The 24449-nt window shown below is 54.9% G+C and overlaps 2 protein-coding genes across 3 annotated transcripts; one reads left to right on the forward strand and one right to left on the reverse strand.

The window, feature by feature from the left end:
* Positions 1–294: 294 nt before the first annotated feature.
* Positions 295–12302, forward strand: TMEM132A (transmembrane protein 132A). 2 transcript variants are annotated; one of them, XM_019754017.3, is made up of 11 exons: positions 295–549; positions 3057–3271; positions 3512–3727; positions 4461–4792; positions 6158–6307; positions 7385–7580; positions 7663–7806; positions 8831–9033; positions 9764–10040; positions 10426–10617; positions 11036–12302. In XM_019754017.3, exons 1-11 carry the CDS (start codon positions 450–452, stop codon positions 12068–12070), a joined length of 3060 nt encoding a protein of 1019 aa, XP_019609576.3. In that variant the 5' UTR covers positions 295–449; the 3' UTR covers positions 12071–12302. The 2 variants fall into 2 exon arrangements, with proteins under 2 accessions (XP_019609576.3, XP_019609575.3); XM_019754016.3 differs by having other exon boundaries at positions 310–549; positions 7382–7580.
* On the reverse strand, positions 12218–24172 carry SLC15A3 (solute carrier family 15 member 3). Its single transcript, XM_019754019.3, has 8 exons — positions 23490–24172; positions 20292–20581; positions 18239–18386; positions 16692–16802; positions 15800–15968; positions 14164–14322; positions 12992–13147; positions 12218–12527 (listed from the first exon to the last, which is right to left on the reverse strand). Exons 1-8 carry the CDS (start codon positions 24045–24047, stop codon positions 12373–12375), a joined length of 1746 nt encoding a protein of 581 aa, XP_019609578.3. The 5' UTR covers positions 24048–24172; the 3' UTR covers positions 12218–12372.
* Positions 24173–24449: the final 277 nt, after the last annotated feature.

Raw genomic sequence — 24449 nt, forward strand, 5'->3', positions numbered from 1 at the left:
AGATGCCTTTACAGGTGAGCTGCTTGTGGGGCGGGGGAGAGGCAGAGGAAGTGACTTTTTCCCCCTTTGTCAGGAGCTTCCGAGAGGGATTGAACAGAACACCTCCCGTCCCTCTTGGCAGAGGTGGGTCAGTTTCCTGCTGTTCGGTCTCCAGGGAAGTGGCCTTCTTCCCGACTTTGAGTGTGGGGGCGCCCGGTGGTTGGAGATCCGTAGGGCACTAGGACCCGGCGGGGAGGAGGGGCAGCCCATGTGCTTCGTGTTCTCCCTCCCACCTCCAGCTCCAGCTCCCGCTCCATTGTCTGGGAACTGCAGCCGCGGGCGGGCGGCCGGGCAGGCGGCGGCCAGGACTCTGCCGGCCGGATAGGGCCGGCGCCGAGCGGGCGCGGGAGATGCCCGGCGGCCCGCGGCCACCTGAGCCGCCCGCCTAGGACCCGCCTTCCGTGGGAAGGATGTGCGCCCTGATGGCGGGGCGCGCAGCAGCGGCTCCCCGGGGGCCCTACGGCCCCTGGTTCTGCCTCCTGGTGGCCCTCGCCCTGGACGTCCTGAGAGGTCAGCGGGAGGGGCGGGGCGGGGCGGGGCGAGGGGCGACTGGGTCCCGGCCAAGGCCAGGCACGAGGGATGCCCAGGAGTGGGGAACCTGCGGGTGCTCGGACTAAACCCCAGCGGGCTCGCCCTCCGCCTGCCCTGGGCTGGCGAGATCTCACCCCGGGATCTTGGCTCCAGCCGCGCGCCACCACTGCTTCCTTCACCTTGCACAACCAGGCAACTCCTTCCTGACCCAGAACCAGCCGGGTCCCGGGGCTCACCTGGTCACCCCCAGACTCGGTTCCCGCACCTTCCGCGATCTTTCCCTCCAGCCAGGGCATCTAACCCGGCTGCCCCCTGTCCTGGGCGCACCCGCTCCCTAATCTGCCCTCCACAGAGCTGCACCCCTTGGCTCCTAGCCTCCTCCCACCATCAACCCCAACCCCCATCCCCGGGAACGGAAAACAGACCCTTTTCCTGAGTCCTTAAGAGATATGCAGCTACCCTCCCCCCTGCCCCAAGTAGGTCTCTGACCTTGGAGTCCCAAGAGATTATTGTCCCATCAGTGCCTTCCTGAGCCCTTATGGGGATCCCCATCACTGGAGGAAGGGGCAGTGACTCCCCTTTGCCCTAGGGCGGAGATCATATTGCCCTTGTCCTGGGCTGTGGCTGCTAGGTGGGCGATGCAACGGAAGAGTGAGGCATAGTGAGACATTCTCTACCCACCTCACCCACCAACAAAGCTGAGTTCTGGGTGCTGGGAGTCAGTGGGAGTCAGGCCTTGGAGCATCTTGTAATTATCCAGGCAGTGGAGTAGGAGGAGGAAGGGAGGCCAGGGGTTACTCCCAGGAAGCCATAGTCACTTACCTGTTACACTTGGAGGTGGGGGGGGTGATGGGTGGCGTGTCTCAGAAACGTGCTCACTGGTGGTGCTGGTGGTAGTATGTTGAAGGAGGTTGAAACCATCACGCCCCCAGCCCAGCAGTGGGACTGAGAGGGAGCTGGCCCTGAGGCTGCTTTCAGCCACCTGCTCCCCTCCCCAGGGGACCCTGTGGGAGCCCTAATAACCCCTTACACGGAAGGATGAGGAAAGCCTTGTCACATCCATTATGCAGCAGCAATAACCCCTCTTCCAGACTTCGCTCCGCAATTTACAAAGCCCTCCCCTGTCCACGGTGTCACTAAATGCCAATTCTACAGGTGAGGAGGAAACAGAAGCTCCAAGATGTTAAATGACTGACCCAACCTTCATCGAGGCAGAGTTAGGACACAAATGCAGGCCTCCAGGCTCTCAGTACACCCTCTCTAGGGAGCGCTGCCCAGTTTGGGATCCAAGATGAGTAAGACAAGGCCTCGCTGATACACCAGAGGAGAACTAATTCAGAGGAGGCAACCAAAGGTGTAAATGACAGAGGGGACTAGTGGGAGGGCAAGCAATCAAGGAGGGCTTCCTTAAGGAGACAATATTCACTCTTGGCCCTGAAGGAGGAGGGAGAGACCCAGAGTCTAGGGAGTGAACACCATTGCAAACAGCAGAGGGTGGAGAAAGAGGTGGAGAGTGGAGAGGCAGGGTGGTCCAGTGGTTGATGCCTAGTCTCTGACTCTCAGCTCCACCACGCACAGCTGTGGCACCCCAGGCAAATACCTTAACATTTTAGCCTCATTTTCAAATTCATAAAATGGAATCAATAGTAATAGAAGCTAGTTCTCAGAGTTATTACAAAAACTGAAAGAGTTAATACATGCAAAGTGTTTAAAATGGTAGCTTGCGTACAGTTTGTATTTTTAAATGTTTATTATTAATATTATTAAGGCTAACTAATAGTTGGTACAAATCAAATATGGTTTTAGTGGTCCTTTGTCCTTCTGGTTATTGGATACCAGACTCTCTTCCAGGGTCACAGTTCCGACCATTTTGGTTCCCACCATCATGGTTCCTTTCCACTTTTGTACTCCAGTACCCAGTTGGAACAGGGAAGAATGGACTAAATTTGGGAAACCGGTATGAGATTGTCGTGGTGATGATGTAGGTTGAGGGAGGGTGGATGCCCAGCCAAGTTTGGCCAAGGCCCCGGGGACAGAGAAAGGGTCTCTACTACAAAGCTCACCTGGTCACCATCGCTTATCTTGTAGGCCCTGTCTGGGGAGAGCTGTACCCCACAAATGCCTTGGTGTCGGAGGCAATTAGGTAGAGAATAGAATGGGGGAGGAGGAGACATGGAGAAGGTTCTGCTGGAGGGAGGAAGGCCTGGGTCTGTGGAAGATGGAAGAAGGAATGGCTCGAGACTGGCATCCAGGGCTGGACTCAGATTCAAATGCTGACCCTGTCACCTGCTACCTGCATAAGGCTCTTTGAGCCTCAGTTTCCTCATCTGTGCAATGGGGAGATTCCCCCCACATTCTGGGGGTGTGAGATATTAATAATCCGTTTCTTCCTCCACTGCCATTGCCACTGTGCCCCAGGACCGAGCTCAGTTCAGCCCCTGCCAGCTCTGGAGCTGTCACCATCTCTACCCCTTCTCCTTCTTCAGTGGACTCTGACCAGGACCCCCTGGACCCTGTCTACCTGCCAGCAGCCCTGGAGCTCCTGGATGCCCCTGAGCACTTCCGTGTGCAGCAGGTGGGCCGCTACCCACCTGCCAACTCCTCTCTGGGCTCCCGATCGGAGACCTTTCTGCTGCTGCAGCCTTGGCCCAGGGCCCAGCCACTTCTCCGGGCCTCCTACCCACCCTTTGCCACTCAGCAGGTAAGGAAGGAGGGAGTACCAGGGACTCCCAGACTAACAGGACTCAGAGCTGAGGTCCACTGTGTATGGCTCAGGGGCCTGCCCCAGCCCCAGCTGTGCTTCCTGTTTTCCAGAGGGAGAAACTGAAGCCCATAAAGCCTCTCTCGTGCCAGGCTGGAATTGGAAGCCTGGCATCCCATCTTCCCAGATCTCACTTCCCCCCAGCCCCTGCTTTGTTGAACACCTCCATTCTCCCTCCAGGTTGTCCCTCAGGTCACTGAGTCCCACCAACAGCCAGTCCCATGGGACGTACGGGCCGTGTCTGTGGAAGCAGCTGTGACTCCAGCAGAGCCCCATGCCCGGGTCCTCTTCCACCTCAAAGGGCAGGATTGGCCACCAGGACCTGGCAGCCTGCCTTGTGCCCGGCTCCATGCCACGCACCCTGCAGGTACTACTCACCAAGCCTGCCGATTCCAGGTGAGTGGGCGGGCCCCACCCAGGCTGGCCTTGCCACTGTGCCAGCCAGAGGGTGGTCCTGGAGTAGGGAAGAGAGGGCTTACCACTCCTGGGAAGTTTGGGGGCTCATGGACCTCCTGACTTTATTCCTGCTCTCCTAGCTTTCCTGAGACCCTGTGAAAGGGTTATTTAGGGTCCCTTATGGAGTTCAGTCTATTGTATATGATTTTGGGCAAGTAACTTAATCTGTTTCCTCACCTGTAAAATGGGGTAATAATAATTCCTACCTCATATGGAGTTGGAATAAAGACTAAATGAGATGAATGCAGTGTCTGGCACAGAGCAATCCTTCAGCAAGTGTTTGCATGCTTATCAGTATTACTTTTATAATTGCAATTTCCACTATTTTGGATTCTAGTATAGGAATCCACTGAAAAGAGGTATTTTGTGGACTTTGGGATTCTGAGAAATCTGAGTTGTAGTCAGGGTGGTCCTGGGGCAGGCATGGTTAGGGGAAGGCAATGGAATTTGTTCTCTTTGGAAGGAGACTGTCCCCAAATGTAGAAGAGTGGCCCCGTAGACGCATTTGGAGACCTAGCTCCAGCCCTGTTGCTAGTTCTCTGTGTCACCTTGGATCTGTCTCTGGCCCATGCTGGCCCTGCCTGTCAGCGACCACTTCAGCTCTGGGTTTCCTGCCATGAGTGCTGGGAATACGCTCCCCTGCAGGCCAACCATGGCTATCGTGTCTTTGCAGCCGTCCCTGGGTGCCTGTGTGGTGGAGATGGAATTGCCCTCGCACTGGTTCTCCCAGGGCTCCATCACACGGGCTGAGCTGGCCTACACGCTGGAGCTGGCCGCCGAGGGCCCTGGGGGCTGTGGCCCTGGTGGGGAGCAGGACCCCGGGCAACAGGCCCTCCCAGTGGGCAGTGTGGAGCTGCGGCCGGCGGACCCACCGCAGTACCAGGAGGTGCCCTTGGATGAGGCAGTGACTCTGCGGGTGCCTGATGTGCCCGTGCGGCCCGGCCAGCTCTTCAGTGCCACCCTCCTGCTTCGGCACAACTTCACAGCCAGCGTCCTGACCCTGAGGTGAGCACTGGGTCCTGGGGGTGGGTTGGAGGTGGGAACCTCTGCAGGTAGACTGGCCAGGTAACTCCTCCTCTTGGGGTCCTTACTAGAATCCTTAACTTCTGCAAATATGAGGCCACCAAACTCCCTACAGGCCAAGTGCTGTGATTGCCCTGGCAGCAGGCAGGACCCAGCAGTGGGCATAGCCCTGAACTTGGAGTTAGAAATAGGAAGCTCCCCTCTCCCGACACCTCCCCAAGACTCCTATGTGCAGTGGGGCGAACTTGCCTGCTTCACAGGGCAGCTGTGAGGCTTTAGGGAGTGGAAATAGGACAGGGCTTGGAAACTGGCAAGTGCAGTGCCGGGGGTAGTTAATGCTCTAATACCCCAGGAGGGGTATTTGTTCCAGTCACACTCGTCTACAGGTTCTCCCACTTGCTATCCTTGGCACAGGTCCCTCACCTTTGGACAAGCCCAACTCTTCTCCACAGCAAGGACCTCCTCTTTGTGTCCCTTTTTGTAGGAATCCCCCACCCCCACCGAGTAGTCCCACAACCCATTCCCAGTGACAAGGATTTGCAGAGTGTGACTTGCCTGTTCCATCTTTGGGTTTGTGTATGTCCCATCCCTATGTGTCTCTCAGGTGCCTGTCCCATCTCCCTGTCTCTCATGGCCTCCTGTGCTCACTCACACACTCATAAGATCTTTCCTGGACCTTAAAATATGCCCAGCCCTGTATCTCTACACTGGAGAGAAGAGCAAGGCCGCCCCCGCCTGGCATGAAGGGTCCCCCAGTGGTAGGGCAGGGAGCTAGACAAACATGCGCTGGATTATATGTTCTCATGAAGGTACAAAGTGTTGCGGGGGCTTGAATTAGCGGGTGGAGGAAGGGGAAATTCATCCTGTCATGGGAAACACTTTCTAAAGGACATGACATTTGAGTTGCTGGAGGCTCGAAGAATGAGCAGATGAAGAAAGGAAGGGCAGGCCAGGCGGAAGGCACAGCTTACTCAAAGGCTTAGAGGTATCCGTGGCATTGTGTATGTGGGGAAGAACTTTGGGTGTAGCTAAAGCAAAGAGTGATGGAAAGATGGCACAACTGGAGAAACTGGACCAGGCCCTGGAGGACCACAAATGCCAGGCTAAGATTTCACCTTGTGGTCAGTGGGGCATCATAAGGGATCTTTGAGTGGAGGAGAGCTGTATGGAATGACCTGTGTTGAGATGGGGTCCTTCTGAGTCGGAGAATGGCGAGGAGGATACTCAGACCTGAGCCAGGGGAGGCCAGACAGGAACCTGTTGTCTTTAGCCTCTTGTCTACCCCTTTGGATCCTGGCCACAGTTCAGTACCCACCTTGACAAACTGGACCTGTGTCCTCCCCCCAGGATCAAGGTGAAGAAGGGGCTGCATGTAACGGCTGCCCGCCTGGCCCAGCCCACCCTCTGGACTGCCAAGTTGGACCGCTTCAAGGGCTCTAAGCACCACACCACCCTCATCACCTGCCACCGTGCCAGCCCCACAGGACAAGACTCCAGGTGTGCAGTTCCCTCAACCAGGGGCAGAGAGGGAGGGCTGGTGGGTAGATTTATGAGGTTCCAGGGAAGGGGGCTGCCTTACTGCCTCCATATTCCCATGTCAGTAGGCACAAAGAGCAGACTCCTTCAAGGATGCAGCACAAAGCCAATATAGCATTCATTCATTCATTCAGCTACTATTTATCCATCCCTAGTCATGTGCCAGGTTCAGTGAGTGTCTGTGAGTCTCATTCCAGATGATGCCCACCTACCCTGGCCACCCAGTTACAGCCCTCACAGTCACTACCCCGCCTCCCACCAACACCAAATGGGTTCCTTTTTGGGGGCATTAATATTCCCAAAAGCCCAGCTGCAGTTCTTACAGTTTACAAATGCTTATATTTGTGCCCTGAGCCTGGGTCAAGGCCATGGGCTGTTTAGCTCCTGTTTGAATCTTAGTTCTGATATTTTTTGGATGACTAATCTTGGGCAAGCCAGTTAACTTCCCCATAACCCACTCCCCACCAGAGCCTCAGTTTCCTCACTTGTAAAATGGGGATAATAATGCATCCCTTAGGGTTTGTGAAAATGAAATAAGACACTGTATGGCCAGCATCCAGGCGAATTGCTGCCACATGTCAGGTGCTTGATCAAAGGAAGCTGTGAGGGTTAGTATTCAGGGGGTCGAGTGCCAGTCCTGGGGCTTGGAAGTGAAACTTCCTCCTTCATAGAATTTGAATCAGATGCTTTATGCCACCCTGGTGGCTGTGGAAGGCAGATGTCTGAGTGGAGGAGGCCGAGGAAGGCAGGAGAGCTAGCAAGCATCCGGGGAGGGGGAGGAGTTAAATGGCTACAAGAAAAGTGGCTAATCTTGCAGGGGCCAAGAGCTTGAGCTCTGGAACCGGGAAGTTTGGGTCTAATCCCAGCCCTGCCACTTTTTACTGTATGACCTTGGGCGAGTTATATAACCTCTGTACCTTAGTTTTCTCATATATAAAGTGGAGCTAATCATAGAACCTACCTCATGGATACAGGAAATGCTTAAGACAGTGCCTGGCTGTTAGCAAGTACTCAGTTTCTCTCTCTTCTGGCCAGCAGCCCCCTTGAACTATCTGAGTTCCTATGGGTGGACTTTTTGGTGGACAACAGCACTAGTGGGGGCGTGACAGTCACTCGTCCTGTCACGTGGCAGTTGGAGTACCCAGGCCAGGCCCCCGAAGCAGAGAAGGACAAAATGGTGTGGGAGATCCTGGTATCGGAGCGGGACATAAGAGCCCTTGTCCCACTGGCCAAGGTAAGTGGTCCCCCCTCTGCCCGGCCAGGTGGGAGGCCAAGTGAGGTGAAGAGCTTGGGCTGAGCTCCTCCTGCACGCCTAGGCCGAGGAGCTGGTCAATACAGCACCGCTGACTGGAGTGCCGCGGCACGTCCCCGTACGCCTTGTCACCGTGGACAGTGGGGGGGCTCTGGTGGAGGTGACAGAGCACATTGGCTGTGAGTCAGCCAACGCACAGGTCCTGCAGGTGAGTGACATGTGCCAACCCCACGTGAGTATGCATTTGTGCATGCAGGGATGTACACGCTGCTTTCCTCCTTCCCCATTCAGGTTCCTAAGATAACAGCTTCTTTTTGACACCAGAAACCTCATGGGGGGGTCACAGCTTCAACTTCCTTTGTTCCCACCTCCTCTCTCCAGAGTCAAGTGGGAGCTATGCAACTCCAACCGCCCCTAACTTAGGCAGTTCCATGTTCATTGTTGCATTGGCAAATGAACTGCTGTGGGAGAGTTAAGAGCATGTACGTTAGGATCAAAAAGTTTCAGTTTGAAACCCATCTTTGCTATCAACTACTTGTGTGATTGTGGACAAGTCTCTCAACCTCTCTGAGCCTCAGTTTCCTAAGCTTTAAAATGGGAATATATTTTAGGGATGATGTAAGAATTAAGAGATCCTAAAACAGTATCCAGCAGAGAGCAGGACCTGAAACAATGGCACCTACTGTTATAAAAATAATGATATAATGATAAAAATAATGACAATAATTATTACTGGAGCCTCATAATGACCTGTGAGGTAAAAAAGGGCTGGGCAACTTTCCTCATTTTGAAGTTCTAAGAGGGGAAGCCCAGAGCCTGTATTTCCTAAATCCTGGCCACCCTGGGTAAGTGGTTCCTACCAGAGGGCTCCCGGTGGGTAGGTTTGCCCTGTCCCTCCACCTCTGCCTACCTACCTGTAGCTGATTGCCAGGTAGCTCCAGCACCAAAGTCAGAGGCCAGCACTAACAAAGAGACAAATTTGTGGATTCAAACCCTCCTCTGTCAGGAGAAAAATACTGTTGTGTGCAAGTAGCCAATTTCCCCAGTTGAGCCCCAGGTGAACTTGGTTCCTCCAGGGAGAATGGATGCCGGATGCATGGTGAAATCTTACCTAAGGATATGCACTACAGTAAAATACAGAACCTTTCCCCCTCTTAGGGAGTGGGGTCAGGGCTCTGGTCCAACCAGTCATTCCTGGCTTAGCCCACCCCCTACCCTTTGTCCTCCCACAGGTGTCGGAGGCCTGTGACACTGTGTTTGTGGCTGGCAAGGAGAGCCGGGGTGCTCAGGGGGTGAGAGTGGATTTCTGGTGGCGCCGGCTGCGGGCGTCGCTGCGGCTGACAGTGTGGGCCCCACTGTTGCCCCTACGCATTCAGCTGACTGACACCACCCTGGAGCAGGTCCGAGGCTGGAGGGTACCCAGCTCAGCTGAAGGGTGAGTGGAGGCCTGCGGAAGCTGGCTGTCCTGGCGAAGTCGCTCTGGGACTGAGAGAAGGCCTGGGGTACACAGACATGGGCTCAAGCTGGGGTCTGAAAAACTGCCCAGTTGCCTGCAGTTCCTTCTATTCATCCCTGCCCTTCACCACCCAGCCTCTGACCACTTCCTCATTGCCTACCTCCACACCCCCTCTCCTTCCCTGCCACGCTTCTATGGTGCAGACCCTTTTCTAATATGCTGTATTATCTGATTCATCTTGTTTGTGGTCTGTCTGCCCCTCCACCCCCCTCCCCTAGAATGTAAGCCCTTGAAAGCAGGGGTTGTCTATTCTTTTCACTGCTGTATCCTCCAAGCCTAAGATGGCACCTAGCTCAGTAAATATGGGGGGGGGGGGTTCCCACCAGAGCCAAAGGGCGAGGTGGTCTCAAGCCTCTGGAACATGATTTCCCAGGCCTGAGAGAGTGAGTGTCTTTGGTCTTCCCCATGACTAGCGGGACTCTTCTTGCGTCCCCCGCGTTCAGGAGGGTGAGAGCAGCTTGATGGATAGGTACAGGCACCAATCATGAATGGCGCTGGTGTGCAGTGCTTGCAGGTGGAAGGACCTGATCTAACTGGTAGAACTGTGGGCGGGGTTTGAAGAACGGTGGATCTCCAGCCAGCCGGGTCCTCGCTGCTGGGGGCGGAGCCCGTGCTGATGCCCCGCCCCTGGGCTGCCACTTTTCCACAGGGCGCTAGAGCCGGAGGCTGCTGCACCTGAGGAGGCAGAGCGGCGAGCCCGCAATTGCCGTCTGCAGTATCAGCGCGCCAATGTGCGCTTCCTAGTCCCCTTTGCGGCCCACCCGCTGGACGGTGGCCGTCGCCTCACCCACCTGCTTGGCCCCGATTGGCTACTGGACGTGTCCCACCTCGTGGCAACGCACGCCCGCGTGCAGGACCCGCGTGTAGCCTCGCTGGAGGGTGGCCGCATCCTGGTGGGCCGAGAGCCCGGTGTCACCTCCATCGAGGTGAGCAGACCTCCTGAGGAAGGTGCAGGTGGTCCCCAGAATGTTTATGGGCAGGTGTGAAGGGTGTCAGAGGAGCCCAGGGTGTACCTGGGGCGGTATGAGCCCAGTGCGATTGGGTGAGAATAGGGTGGTCCGTGTAACGGGGGAAGATTTTTAGGTATGAAGGGCTGGGAATAGGCATGTGGAGCCAGGTCTTGAGAGAGGAGGGAACTGTCGCCCACGTGAGGGATTGGGGTCCAGGTATGTATAGGGCATGGGGTTGGGGTGCGAAGGATTGGGATGCCGGGAGCAGTAACCAGATCCCTTTGTGGGGCTGCTGGGGTCTCAGGGGGAAAAGGATGTCTGTGTGTGAGGAACCCCACCTCCAGCTCCCTCTCGTCCTCAGGTGCGTTCCCCGCTGTCTGACTCCATCCTGGGGGAGCAGGCGCTGGCTGTGACAGACGACAAGGTCTCAGTGCTGGAGCTTCGGGTGCAGCCAGTAATGGGCATCTCATTGGCCCTAAGCCGGGGCACTGCCCACCCCGGGGAGGTCACAGCCACGTGCTGGGCACAGTCATCCCTTCCCGCCCCAAAGCAGGTGACAGCTGGGGATCAGGGGGATGAAATCAACATCTCCGGATGGGGGCTGATGACAGGGGGATGGGTGGTACCTCAACCCCTCCCCTTAGGGTTTTCATAATGAGGACTGACTGCCCTGCAAGGTAGTGAGCGCTCTTCGGCTGGAGATGATGAAACAGTGTCTGTCTGGAGTGTGTCAGTGGGAGGTTGATTAGATGGCTTTAACTGAGGACCCTCCCAATGACTCAGACGCTGGGGCTGAGTGGCCAACAGGTGATTGACACACGTCCCCTCTCTCCCTGTGTTTTGTCCATCTGCCTGTGTCTGTTTTCTCTCTGGTCTCTCCCCCTCCGTGTGGCCTGTCTCTGTGGGAGTGGTCTCTGTGTGCATGCGTGCGTGCTCTCGCGTGTCTCTGCCTGTGTCCGTGTACCCCACAGGAGGTGGCCCTCTCCCTATGGCTGTCCTTCTCTGACCACACCCTGGCCCCCGCTGAGCTCTACGACCACCGTGACCTGGGACTCTCTGTTTCGGCGGAGGAGCCCGGCGCCGTCCTGCCAGCCGAGGGGCGGGGTGCCCAGCTTGGGGTGGTGGTGAGTGGGGCAGGCCCCGAGGGGCTGCCCCTGCATGTGTCTCTGCACCCACCTGAGCCCTGCCGCCGGGGCCGCCACCGCGTGCCCCTGGCCTCTGGCACTGCCTGGCTAGGGCTGCCTCCTGCTCCCACACCGGCCCCCGCCCTCCCATCCAGCCCTGCCCGGAGTTCTCCAGCCATAGAGACCAGCATGGGTGGGGAAGGGCAGGCAGCAGGCAGTGTGGGGGGCAGTGGGGGTGTGAGGGGCAAGTTTGAGCGGGCAGAGGAAGAGGCTGGGAAGGAGGAGGTAGGGGCTAAGGAGGAGGAAGAGGAAGAGGAGATGGTTCCTGCCCCTCAGCGGGTCTCGGACCTAGAGCTAGGCATGTACGCCCTGCTGGGCATCTTCTGTCTGGCCATCCTCATCTTCCTGGTCAATGGTGTGGTCTTCGTCCTGCGCTACCAGCGCAAGGAGCCTCCCGACAGCGCCACTGACCCTGCCTCCCCCCAGCCCCACAACTGGGTCTGGCTGGGCACGGATCAGGAGGAACTGAGCCGCCAGCTGGACCGGCAGTCCCCTGGCCTGCCCAAGGGGGAGAGGGGCTGCCCCTGTGAGAGTGGGGGAGGGGAGGCCCCGACTGCGGCGACAGTACCTGCTGGGGGCCCCACCAGCTCCCCGAACACCCTGGCCCGAAAGGAAGCTGCGGGGCGGCGGAAGCGTGTAGAGTTTGTGACGTTTGCGCCAGCACCCCCAGCCCAGCTGCCTGAGGAGCCCATGGGGGCCCCTGCCGTGCAGTCCATCCTGGTGGCAGGTGAGGAAGACATCCGTTGGGTGTGTGAGGATATGGGGCTGAAGGACCCCGAGGAGCTGCGCAGCTACATGGAGAGGATCCGGGGCAGCTCCTGACGCCTCCGGCCTGCCCGGCCCAGCCTTGTCGGCTCGGGCAGCCTCCTCCTCATCCTCTGGTGCTTGTTGATCCAAGTCCCCTGCCTGGTCCCCTGCAAGGACTCCCACCCAGGCCCCCTCTGCCCTGCCCCTTGTCATGGACCGTGGTTATGAGGAAGGGCTCATGCCCCTTATTTATGGGAACCATTTCATCCTAAGGTTGGGTACAGAATAAACCAAGAAGGAAACGCCAGCTGGGACTGCTGCTGTCTGTTTTCTGGTGGAGAGAAATGAGGGGCTGAGGGGCTGGGGTTGGGGGCGTGTCAGCCCCTATCCCTGCTGAGACAGCTTTGGGAGGCTGGGTTACGAGCTGCCCTCTCATAGCGACCAGCAATCCACATAAACAGGAGAGCTGTGGCGGCCTGAATGCCAGCCAGCAGGAAGAAGTACAAGTCCATCTGGCAATTGTTGATGTTCCCTGGGGAAAGAAGAGGTTGACATTTGGGTCAGGGCAGGGCTCCCCTGGAGCTGGCAGCTGAAGCAGTGTGGCTGGTAGGTGGGATCTGAAGACACTGGGCAGATAGCCCCCTAGCATCTGGCGGCCCTAGGTCTCTACAATTCCCAGTTAGCTAGCTGTTCTTTCAGGGGACTTAAAACACAAATACCACAGGGAAAAGGGACCCCTCAGCCAGAATGGCAGAGATCCAGAAGTAGGAAGCACCTTGGAGGTCCGTTGAGTTCCATACTTCCTTTTTGACAGGGAAACAGGCCCAAGGAAGGGAAGCCATGCTGTGGGTGATTGGCCAACTTGAGCTAAAGCCCATTCTCTGAGTCCAGCTTGCTACTTCATTCTGTTGGGGGTCAAAGCACTTAGCAGTCGCCACTTCCCTTCCACACCTCCCTTCACTCGTGTCCTACTTCCAGGGAGGCCCCCACACTCACCATGGTCCATAGGGCAGTGCAACCAGCCCCCTGGCAGTGACAGCAGTGCCACCAGGCTGGAGCCCAACAGTGAGCCTACGCCCGACAGGCAGAAGAAGATGCCCATGATGGCGCCCTGCATGGAGCGCGGGGCCTCTGAGTATGCGAACTCCAGGCCTGCAAAGGGAGGATGGGTGACCTCAGGGGCCAGTGGAGAAACAGAAGGGGCCCAGGTCTCTGCCCACTGGGCCACAACCCCCACCTCACCCCCGCCAGCCTCCATCCTGGCTTTCCCTGGATGATTGATGGCCCCTGGCTGTGATGATGCCCTTGCACCAGTAACGCCATCCAGCAGGTGGACCTGCACCTGAACAGCCCCCACGTTGCCCCAAGAGCTCTGTTTCCTCCTCCCCAACCTCGCTGCCATCTTCACCCTCTCCCCTATGCTTTCTGCTCACCTTTAGTGTCATCACCCAGTCATTTTCATTCAACCTCAGAACCTCCTCTTAATGTCTGCCTTCCTCTCTGTTCCCTCTGCCCTAGGCCAAACCCCAGCCCTGGTCATTTCCTGCCAGGCCTCTGCAAATGCCTCCTAAACTCCCCTGTCTCCAGTCCTCCTCACACAGCCAGAGGTCTAAAATCTCTAATGGGGTCCTTTCTCAGCCCCCATCTCCTTGGGGGTGGAGCTGTTGCCCTGGGGAGAAACCTCAACAGCCCCAGGCTCAACCCACGAAGCCCAGCGCCTTGCTGGCCTTCTCCCCCATCTCCCCACAAGGCTCCACTCTTTGCTTATGCTGTTCCCTTTTCCTGTGAGGTCCTTGCTGCTACCTGTTGAGTTCTGCCTCCTCCTCACCTTGCCCCGGGGCTTCCCCAGCACCCTATCGTCAGGACACTCCACTGGGTGTATTGTTCGGGAGACTGTTTCCCAGCACACACTGAGTGAGTCCCACCCAGCTTCCCCCTGCGCTTGTAGCTGAGTGAGCCCCAGCTCCAAAACCCCAGTGTCTATCACAGTGTGTGACACAAACCAGGGGCTAATAAAACCTCTTTGGGTGAATGTAGCCCCACTCAGAAAACCCTGCCTTCCTCAATGCAGACAAGTTCTAGAGGCTACGCCCATGAAACCTCTAACTTCAAGGACGACCAGGCTGAGCCCACCCCTAGTGCAAGAGCAGGGGTGGGGTCCAGAGTACCTGGGATGCTGGCAAAGATCTCACTGATTCCGATGAGCAGGTACTGAGGGATCTGCCACCAGATGGACAGTGGTGCTGCATAGTACATGTCGTGCCCGATCTGCTGGGACACTGTCTGGTTATGATGAATGTACTCTAAACGCTTCATCTCCAGGAATCCTGATGGGGGAGAGAGGGGAACTATAGCCAGGCCTACTCCAGGCAGCGTAGCCCATGGCAGAGCTTGGCACGTAGTGGGTATTCTCACTAAATAGCCAAAGATTGACTAGGCAGCAGGTAAGGAAAAGAAGACTGGCCTAGGGTGCGTGTGTCAAGATTTGGGTTCTAACTCTTCCCTTTTTTTGCCTTGGCTGTGAGGAAGCTCAGAGCTAGGTTTTGCACTCAATAATAATAACAGTTTCTCATTAATTGAGAGCCTGTTGTGTGCTAGGCATTTCATATGCACTCTTGCAAATGAAGAAAGAGAACTTTAGGTTAAACAACCAGCCCAGAGTCATACAGTCAAGAGGTAGCTGAGGCTAGATTTGAGCCCCAGTGTGTCTGGTTTCAAAGCTGGTCCACTTTCCATGATATCACATGACTCTTCTACTACAGCATCAAATATTCCAGTAGGGTTTGTAACCTGGCTTTAAGTTTCTTTTATTTCCTTCCCCTTCACTGCTTAGGAGACAGCTGTGCTCTAGTGAAACGAAGACTGGATGTGGAGTTAGGTGACTTGGGTTCCAATCCTGACCCTGCCACTGGCTAGCTGTGTGACCTTGGGCAAATCAGTTAACCTTGCTGAGACCCAGTTCTCTTATGCAGGTAGTAGGAATAAAACTCCCAGGGTTATTGTGATGATGAAATAGGACAAAATGCTTTAAAGCACATAGCTTTAAAAATCTAGTTTGGTTTTCATCCTTGGAATATTGTTTGTTGAGCTTTAATTCCTCTGATTCCTCCTTGTGACTCAGGCATGGTGCTGGGTGCTTTACAGACTTCATCTTGTTTAGTCCTCAGGACACTCTGGCTAGACTACGTTTCATGTGGGCAGAGCCGGGCCCTGCACTGGGTCTGGATGAATTACTATCCCCATTGTAAAGATGAGGCTCAGAGACTCTAAGAAACTTCAGGATCATTAAGTCACTAAGTGAAAAGGGCTGAGGTTTGTGCAATAGCACAGAAGCCTGTTTTACTTGAGCCCCTTTTTACAAGTGGCTTCAAATCCTTTTGAAACAGAAGAAGGAAGAGAATAAATAAATACTTTTTAAAAAATTGCCCATGTGCCATTAACAGGCTTTGTCTTTAGAACATTCATTCAACACAGTTGTTGAGCGCCCACGTGCATCATTCATAGCTGTAAATAAAAAAGAAGAAAATCCCTGTCTTCAGGGAGTTTACATCCCACTGGGGAAGATCTGTTTTCCTCTGCTGGTCTGAGTTTCCTCATCTGTCAAATGACGGGGGGCCGGGTTCAATGAGGAGGGTCTCCTTCCGATTGCACCTTCTGGAAGCCAAGACCGGCACCCATGGGTGGAGGACACACTTGGCCCAAGCCCCAGGCTTCAGCATCATCAGCTTATAGTGGAGCCAGCCTCCCCCGACCCCAGACAAGACCTGCCTGCCTCCCCACGTGCCTCCATTTAGGTCCACACACCTGCAACAATGACGGAGGCAAAACCAAAGAACATCCCCAGCGCCATCTTCTGCAGAGCTGAGGGAAGCAGCTTGCATCGCAGCAGCAAAGGGTCGAGCAGGTGGTCTTTCACAGGCACCAGGATCAGGACCACCACCACGTTAGCCAGAAGGAGCCAGGCTTCTGGGATCTGGGCAAGAGGGAGCCAAGAGAGGCGGGCGAGCAGAGTGGAAGGAAATCAGCGCTGGAGCTGGGAGACCTGGACTCCAGACTGTCCCTGGGTGACCCAGAGTCAGCTCTTTATTCTCTATGGAAGGCAAGCACCTCAGCTGTGTAACTAAGGGTGGGATTCGATCAGGGATGGCAAATAGGTGCCTCTAACTTCTATCAACTGGTAGTGGCTGCCGGAAACATTCCCGGGCTCGGCATAAAGAATGTCATGATTGATTAGTGGTGTCTGCCTTGGGCAAGAAATGGAGGTAGAGTGGCAAATATGTCATTCATCTGCCAGCTCTAAGATCTTTGATTTTATGAAACTCCGAAATGCCCAGGGACTGGTTTGGAAGGTCCTGGTGGAAGGCAGGCGTCCCAGAGAGGGAGGGGACAAGGCAGAGTTGAGAAGGGACCCCAGTGCACCTGATCTGAGGGCCTGGGGCAAATTGCCAGTGAGGCCAGCTCAGAGAAGCAGTGGGTGGGAGTGAAGCTGGTCTGAATTCTTTTGAGCAGTTGAGCATCTCGGCAGGATGGCTGGCCGTGGCACAAGTTCACCCACCGGCCAGATGCCTTTTCTATCCCCCGAGGACACCGTGCCACTGGGGTAGGAGAGTGTAAAGGCAGCTGCATTTCCTCCTCTTCTAGGAGGAAGCCCCCAACCCGGCCTGAACTGGGGCTGAACATACGAGTTGCCGCCTACCTTATAGGCGCTGTCCTGGGCTCCCAGAACCACGGAGCTGTTGCCAGGGTAGTCTGGAAAAATGTTTGGGATGTGGAGGTGAAGACCTTGTAGGACATACGTGGACTGCATCTGCCAAGAGAGATGGAAGTGAAGCTGGAACAGAGCTGGCCACCTCACTTCCAGCCCCGGGAGGCTCCCACTCCCAGGCAGGCATTCCTCAGCAGTAGCACACCTGCCTGCCGGGCAGCTGTCCCCTCCCCAGCCTCAGGGGAAAGTGCCCCCCTTCTTCCTCAGGAGCAGCCTTGGCTGGGGAGCTCTCTTTGCTCTGCTCCCAGGGCCGTGACCTGTGCGTGCGGCCTTATTCCAGAGCTGAGCACAGCTGGTTGGCCTCGTACTTGTGTCTCTAGGGCCTGGCACAGAGTAGGCCTGGATAAGTGTTTGTTGACCTGGGGAAATAATGACATGGCTGTCCCCACGGCAAGTGCTCATCTGACACCAAGGCCAAGCTGAGTCCCGCAGGTTGATGTAGCCAGGAAATGTGTAGTCACTGACCCATTGGAATGGCTCTGGACATGGTGGCCGGTGTAGGCCTTACCCTTTTAGTTGTTATATAATGGAGGGGGTCCAGGAGAGTCCCATAGGAGGGTCTGGGACAGCGCAGGACACTTGGCTTGCTCTGGGTAGCAGCTATTTATCAACTGGTATGGAAGGATGTCAATATTCTGACAAGCGGTATGACTATTAGCCATGGACACCCCCCCGCCATGTCCCTGTCCCATCACGGACACCTTCTACCTCTCTGCCACCCCCAAGTAGCAGGCTGGCCCTTTTCATCTTCTGCAGCTTGAAACAAGGTGCCTATGAAGGAGATACCGGAGGCAATCACCTCGTGGTCTGGGGATTGGGTTAGGTGCTGCCCACCCTACATGCACACACACGCACACACACCCCACTAACCTTACCTTTGGGGAGGGGTGGGAAGCAGGGGTTCTCCAACCTGGCTGAGTATCAGTATCATCTGAGAAGTTTATTACACCAGAGACTTCCCCCAGCAATTTCAGTTCTAGGGCGGAACTTGGGAATCCCTGCTTTTCAAAACTCTGCAGGTGATTCTGAGGCACAGCCAGGGTGGGAACAACTGTTACAAAGTACTCAGTGCAACTGAGCTTACCCCTAACTTGCTGTGGGGCCTGGGTCAACTGGAAGACCTTCTCTGCACCTCAGATGCCAAGTTTGGAGAATATTGAATGCTACAGGGCTGGTAGAGCCTTTGCCTAAACCACTCATTTTCCACACGAGGGAACTAGGCCCAGAGAGATGGGGTGACTTATTCAAATCACTGGGCCTCAGCCCTGTCTCCAGGGCTCCTTGTGCTCTGCCACCCAAGGGATTTAACTACTGGGATGGCTTTGTGCCAGGCCGACACCAGCTGCTGCAGAGCAGCAGTTCACTTTGTGAACCCCTTCCCCGCTTTCCGCACACCCTGGGCTTCTACGGCGATAGATGCGACCAGTAAGGGGACTGGGGAGCCAGTCCTCCCAAAGCAAAAAGGCAGGGGTGCCCACCTGGAAATACACCATCCAGTAGGGCACCAAGGTCACCATGACGGGCAAGAGCTTCACCAGCACCCGGAAGTTGGCGATGTCCTCTTGGGGGGAAGGGCCAGGCTGGTGAGACCTCTGGTCAGGCAGCAGCTGGGCGCCTTGAGGGTCTCTGGGACACCAGATAAAATGGCAGCTGTCATCACCAGCACCATGGCCACTACTTTCACCTCCACCATTATCTCCTAGTTTAACCCTACTCCCCAGTCACCAGTTATCACAGCCATCACCTCCAACTCAATCCTTATTTCCTCCACTCCACTATCAGCACCACCTTCACCACCAGTGCCAGCATCCTCACTGTCGTCACCGTTAGGAAGGTGACCAGTCACCAAAGCCACTCTCTCCGCGGAGTTTTCATTACTATCATCATTTTTTTTTATGCTGGCCCTACCACTGTCAATATTATCACCATCATTTCCTTTGTTACAGTGGTGGCTGATCAAGACCCATTCCATGCTACAGCTGTGTCCCCTTGGGTCCTGGAGGAAGTTAAGACCAGAGATTATGGTGAACAGTCTTGGGGGATTTCCTTGGCTCATCGCATCCATTTGTCATGGGAACCAGGGAAGTCCCAGTCCATGCTTGTCACATGGACTGCCATTTGATATGCCAAAATGACCCCTCTTGCCATCTCCAAGCCCATCCTCCTCAACATGACAGCCCTCCCCCGACATGACAAAGAGGTAGGGAGTGGACAGGTAGACATAGAAGGAACATTATTCGGGGACAGATCAACCACTGGGCAACCTTTACCCTCTGCCCTTTGTCCTGACAGGTTTCTGATCCCTTCTTGCCTAAGAGCCTTGCCTCACTCACTCTTTGAGATTCTAAAAGGAACAATACCAGTGTGGTCACTTCCAAAGAAGGCCATCATCAGCTTCTCTCCTCCCAGGGCATAATGCCACTCCAACAATGGGTGGAGTTTATTTCCCCTGCCCGTGACTCTGGACTAGCCTGTGACTGCCGACCGACAGAAGGGGACCAATATCTTCCACTTCCTTCACTTTGGAACATCCACTCTCGGAATGTTTGCTCCCTCTTCTCACAACCCAGACATCTTGCTGTGAGATGCTCCAGCCACAGAGCGATGCCACATGAAGAGGAACCCAGGTGCCTGCCTCACTGACAGCCAACATCGACTGCCAGCCAGTAAGTGAGCCATCTTGGATGTTGTAGCCCTTTCAAGTCCCCAAATGACTGCAGCCCTGGGTGACATCACAAGCAGAAGAAGTGCCCAGCTGGGCCCAGTCACCCACAAAATTGTGAGAGGTAATGAAAGGTGGTTGCTTAAACCACTAAGTTCTGGTGGTTTCTTAGGCAGCAATGGATCATGAAAATAAATCCTACAGCAGTGCACGGGGTTGGGGGAAAGCATGTTGTACACCCTTTCCATCCACATCCTAGTGACAGGAGCTGTAACTGCCTCCAAGGTCTGGAGACAGGTTTGCTTAGCATAAGTAGTTGATTAACTTAGGGAGGAGAGAGGCAAAGGGAGCCATTGTGCAAGTGCAAGGTCATTCAGAACCTTCCTTCCTTGGATGCCAGCTAATGGGGGAGGGGCCAGTTTGGCTGATTTGTTAGGCTTTCTTATACTTAACATCAGCGTAGTGTAGAATTATTTATATTATATCCCAACAACCTTCCCTGGTACCATCATCTTTATCATCATCACCACCTCAGCTGCCATTGTTATCACCACTGACGGTGTTTACCTTCATGGTAGCTACTAACACTGTCATCCCTCTTTATCACTGTCATCACTGTCAAGACCATTAACATCCTCATACATTTTACAGTTAGCCCATCACCAGTACCACCACCACCATCACCACCTTGACCTCCACTGCCATCCTCGGTCACAGTGGGCAGCTCTGGCCCACTGGAGAGCAGGTCATCCTAAAAGGCTACCATTGGGGCTGAACCAGAATGTCTTCCAACTGACCATGACTCACCAGGAGAAGCAAGGCATTTCTCCAGGCTTGGTGGCCCCCTCTACCCAGAGCCCCCTCCTTACCTGGCACAGTGTTGGCACCACAGCCGGGGACAGCATTTTTGGAGAGCAAGTTTAAGCATAGAGGACACTTGGCTGCCCGTGGGGGGCTTGGTGATGAAGATGGGGGTGGCAAAGAGGAAGAGGAAGAAGGCCAGGCCCACACAGCCCACAGGGATGCTGTAGCCCACCAAGAAGCTGATGTTCTGTTGGATAAAGGCCACCACCAGCAGGGACAGCACAGCTCCCACGTTGATGCTCCAATAAAACCAGTTGAAGAAGCGGCGGGTAGCATGGCGGCCAAGATCCATGACCTGCCAGGCAGGGGTGAGAGTGAGGGCCAAGGAGGTACATGGACACCCTGTCATGACATACTCTCTGTGCTTGCACTCGCTCTCCCACAGAGACACTTCTTGGGTCAGTGGGTGGGCATTCCAGCACTTGCCTAGTCCCTGATCACTAACTAGACACTCAATAAGTATTTGCTGAATGAATGAATAAACCCTTCTCTTGGGAGTCACTTGTTAATGTTCAGCATATGTTGGCACAGCTGTTTCTTCATGCCCATGACACACATTACTTTTTTTTATTGTCACCAAGTCGTATATACAACAGAAGTCTCTGATGCCTCTTTGTTCATTTCTGGTTGATTTATCCTTTTGTCTCTGACTGAGCAACCTATAATATATAGGCATCATCTTTAGAATCAGAAGAAAGCCAGTAAAGATCTCAGGTTTGTTCCACCTTATTCAATGGGATGTATGCATATTACTGAAAGAACAGCTAGAAGTCTAATTGAGAATTTCCTCTGCAGTTTGGAGATGCAGAGTTTTCTACTGTGGCCCATCCCTTCCCTTGACTTGCCTCCCTCTGATGTATGCCCAGTCAAAGAAGGTTGACACACCAGGGAAAACAGAGGTGGTCCCAGACACAGCCCCAAGGGTGAGAGGAAAAAATATTCAGGCCCCTCAGCAAGGGCAGAAGGACTGAAAATCTTTATCCAGAATATGAATCAATCTGCAACAGTCAGGCCTGAGGCTCCCTTCCAGTCTGCTGGCTCTGGTCAGCTGCACTGGCTGCCCCAATCTCTCCCAGAACGTGGTCCCAGATTCTGACTCAGCAGGTCTGGGGCAGGGCCCGGGCATCTGCATTTCTAAAAAGCAGGGGGGACTGGAGGTCACTGCTCTAGGTAAAAGATTCTGTAGAATGTTAAACCCATAACCCTTTCAGTGACCCCAAAATCTCAGACTCCATCACGCTCCTTCTACCCAGAGATACACATTTCCACTAGCCAGGAAGGTTTTGTCAAGCTTTACTTTCTGTAGTTACACTGGGGAAAAGGTAAACATTTTGTTTCTTTTCCAAATATAAAATGATAGTCCATAGAGATGCATTTACAACTGCCTTCTCTTGGAGATTCTGAGAGGTCCTCTTGGCAATGAGCACTCTGAAGGATGGGCACGTCCACTCACTGAGAATCCTTGCTGTAGACTTTCAAGCAGAAAATTAAATACGTCTCATTCTGAGCAGCCACTTCCATTTCTTAATTGGGTGTAAATGAATATGGCAATTGCAACTCTAAGGGGAAGACCAGCTAGCCCACTCAGGATATAAAAGAGGACTTTGCTGGGAAAGATGGATGGCCCTTTCTGAAACCAGCAGTGTGTTAAACACACGGTTCTTGGGTAGAGCTGTCTGCCAGATGGTGCCAAGCCCTCCCACTTATACATCCCCCCTCTGAGTACCCCCTTGAGTTTGGAGCAGCCCCTCACTGCTCTGGTGTCCCCGCTCTTGTTATCCTCATCCACTCTGTGCACTGTAGCCAGAGCCATTTTAAAGAACGCCAGTCCAATGATGTCCATCCTGCCACAGATCACGTCAGTGTTTCCAAACTGTCCCAGGGGTCAAGCCCAGACCCCTAAGGCAGTCTTCCAGTGTGGCCTCGAGCTGCCCAAAGCCCATGCCCAGTGAATGGAGGGTCACGGGAGCTGTTATTACTGTTGATGCCACTGGAGACTCTGCCCAGTGGCATGGCCTCCAGACCAGTTCTGCCACCGGGAGGAGGGAGAAACAGGAGCCACTGGATGGCTGAGGTCCTCTGGAGCTCAGTGAGGTCAAGGGCACAGATTAAGGGCACCTGGGGGGTATAGTGAGACGTCAATGACAGAGTAGAATTAAGGGAAGATGAGAGATTCCTATTGGCAGATAGTAGGGTCTCCTGGTCTGAAGAAAAGCTGAGAAATAGACAGGGCAGCTCTGGGGTCACTGAGTGCCCCATCATCAAAGGAATCTAAACAGGCTGGATGAGTAAGTCCTTGGCAAAGACCCTGGAAACTGTTTTGGATGCTGGATTGTGGATGCCAGCTGAATGCAATGATTCTTTTAGAAATGTCCCCTTTATGATTGTAATACATGCCATTAAAGAACATTTGAAAAGCAGGGACAATTAGGGGAAAATGTACCATTAGTCCAGTGGCCTGATCACACTACTGTTATAATTTTTTTCCAGTTTTTCCCCTCTAGTTGACACCTAGTCTTTTCACCTGGCTGTAATCATATTCTGCATGCAGTTCTGTGTATGTCTTTGCTCATTAACACCACATGTGGTTGTTTTAATCATATTATATATTATTTTACATTATTGTCTAATATCCTATTGACGAGAGCTATTAAAATGCCATGTTTGTTAGGCATTTACTCATTCATTTAGCAAATAACTTCTTGAATGTCTCCTATGTGCCATGCTCAGTCCAAAGGGTTCAGAGAAAGGCTCAGCGGTTAAGGTATTTTCCCAAGTGGCCCTGGCTAGTGAGCAGCAGAGCTGGATCCCAACAAGCCCATGGTGAGGCCTGAAATCCAGCTACCCTATCTCTGCTCTTTGACCTGTTCTCTATGTGACCTTGGACAGGGCGATTAATGTCATGAAACCCTAGTGTCCTTGTCTATAAAATGGGCATAATAATATTACCCACCTAATGGGGAGTTAAGAGGATTAAACGAATTAAAAGTAGAACATAGCCAAAGATGGCCAACTGTGGTTATTACTATTGTTGCCATCGTTATTATTGCTAGAGTGAGCACCCCCTCTTCTTTCAAATAAGGAAACTGGGCCCAGAGAGGGGAAGTGGTTTGCCGGAGGTCACGCGGGGAGCCAGCGCATCCTGACTGACCCCTGGCCTCGCCCTGTGTCCATCCTTTCCCCGGGCACTCCCTGGGACTCACCTGGTCGGCCCCGAAGGAGGTGAGGTTGCTCCTAACGGAGCTGGCGGCCAGGGCGAGCAGCAGCAGGCCCACGTAGAGGGTGGGCGCGCAGTAGGGGGAGGGCGAGGGGCGCATGCATTCGGGCGAGGGGCAAGCGGGCGCCAGCTTCGACTCGTGCATCTCGCCGCAGAAGGAGCGGCGACCGTCGGAGACGGCGGTGGCGGGCAGCAGGCTGGAGGCGACCAGGTAGAGCAGCAGGCTGAGCACGATGGCGCGAAAGCGGCCCAGGTACACGTCGGCCAGCCAGCCGCCGACGGGCGCCAGCAGGTAGGAGGCGCCCAGGAAGACGAGCGCGGCGCGCGATGCCTGCTCGCCGGCCCACTGGAAGTTCTCGCTGTTTAAGTAGAGCACGAGGTTGCCCGCGACGCCGAAGAAGGCGGCGCGCTCCAACATCTCCACCAGCAGCACCGCGGCCGCCGCCGCCCGCCGCCACCGTCGGGGTCCCCGCAGCCTGCGCGCCAGCAGCGGCCGGCGCTCCCCCGGCCCTCGGGGCTCCCCCGGGGCGCGCGGCTCCGGCATCCTACTCACCGCCCGAGCCTCCGCCCTGCCCCGCGGCCCCACTCTTGTCCTCCACCCCGCAGCTGGTCGCACTGCTTTTTGCTCACTCCTCTCTCCCCATTCACCCCTTCACCCTCCTGTCCTTTCTTTCTCTCCCCCCCCCCCGAGTCCCTCCGCCGCTACCCAGATCCTACCCACCTCCCTAATTCTCAACTCTCTCTTCTCCCTTCCTCCCACCCCTAACTCTTCATCCTCCTCCAGACTCGCCGCCCACCCTTTCTCTCTCCGCTTCTCTGCCCTTCCCCTTCCTTTGCACTTGGTCCCCACCGGTTGGTCGCCCTTTCTTAACTGTCGTGCCCTCCCCTGTGACACCTGGCTCGCACTCCGGGGAGGGGAACCCACCCACAGGGGCTCCTGCTGTCT

Source organism: Rhinolophus sinicus, chromosome 14 (genome assembly GCF_057876585.1).
Source record: "Rhinolophus sinicus isolate RSI-liver-muscle chromosome 14, RSI-T2T, whole genome shotgun sequence".
NCBI classification, from domain to species: domain Eukaryota; kingdom Metazoa; phylum Chordata; class Mammalia; order Chiroptera; family Rhinolophidae; genus Rhinolophus; species Rhinolophus sinicus.

Coding starts and splice junctions, on each gene's coding strand:
- TMEM132A (XM_019754016.3), top strand. CDS start 450: ATGTGCGCCCTGATGGCGGGGCGCGCAGCAGCGGCTCCCCGGGGGCCC. Junction 3,728..4,460: donor ACCAAGCCTGCCGATTCCAG/GTGAGTGGGCGG, acceptor GTGTCTTTGCAG/CCGTCCCTGGGTGCCTGTGT. Junction 7,581..7,662: donor CCCTTGTCCCACTGGCCAAG/GTAAGTGGTCCC, acceptor CTGCACGCCTAG/GCCGAGGAGCTGGTCAATAC.
- SLC15A3 (XM_019754019.3), bottom strand. CDS start 24,047: ATGCCGGAGCCGCGCGCCCCGGGGGAGCCCCGAGGGCCGGGGGAGCGC. Junction 16,803..18,238: donor ACTGGATGGTGTATTTCCAG/GTGGGCACCCCT, acceptor CTCTCTTGGCAG/ATGCAGTCCACGTATGTCCT. Junction 15,969..16,691: donor CCCAGGACAGCGCCTATAAG/GTAGGCGGCAAC, acceptor CCTCTTGCCCAG/ATCCCAGAAGCCTGGCTCCT.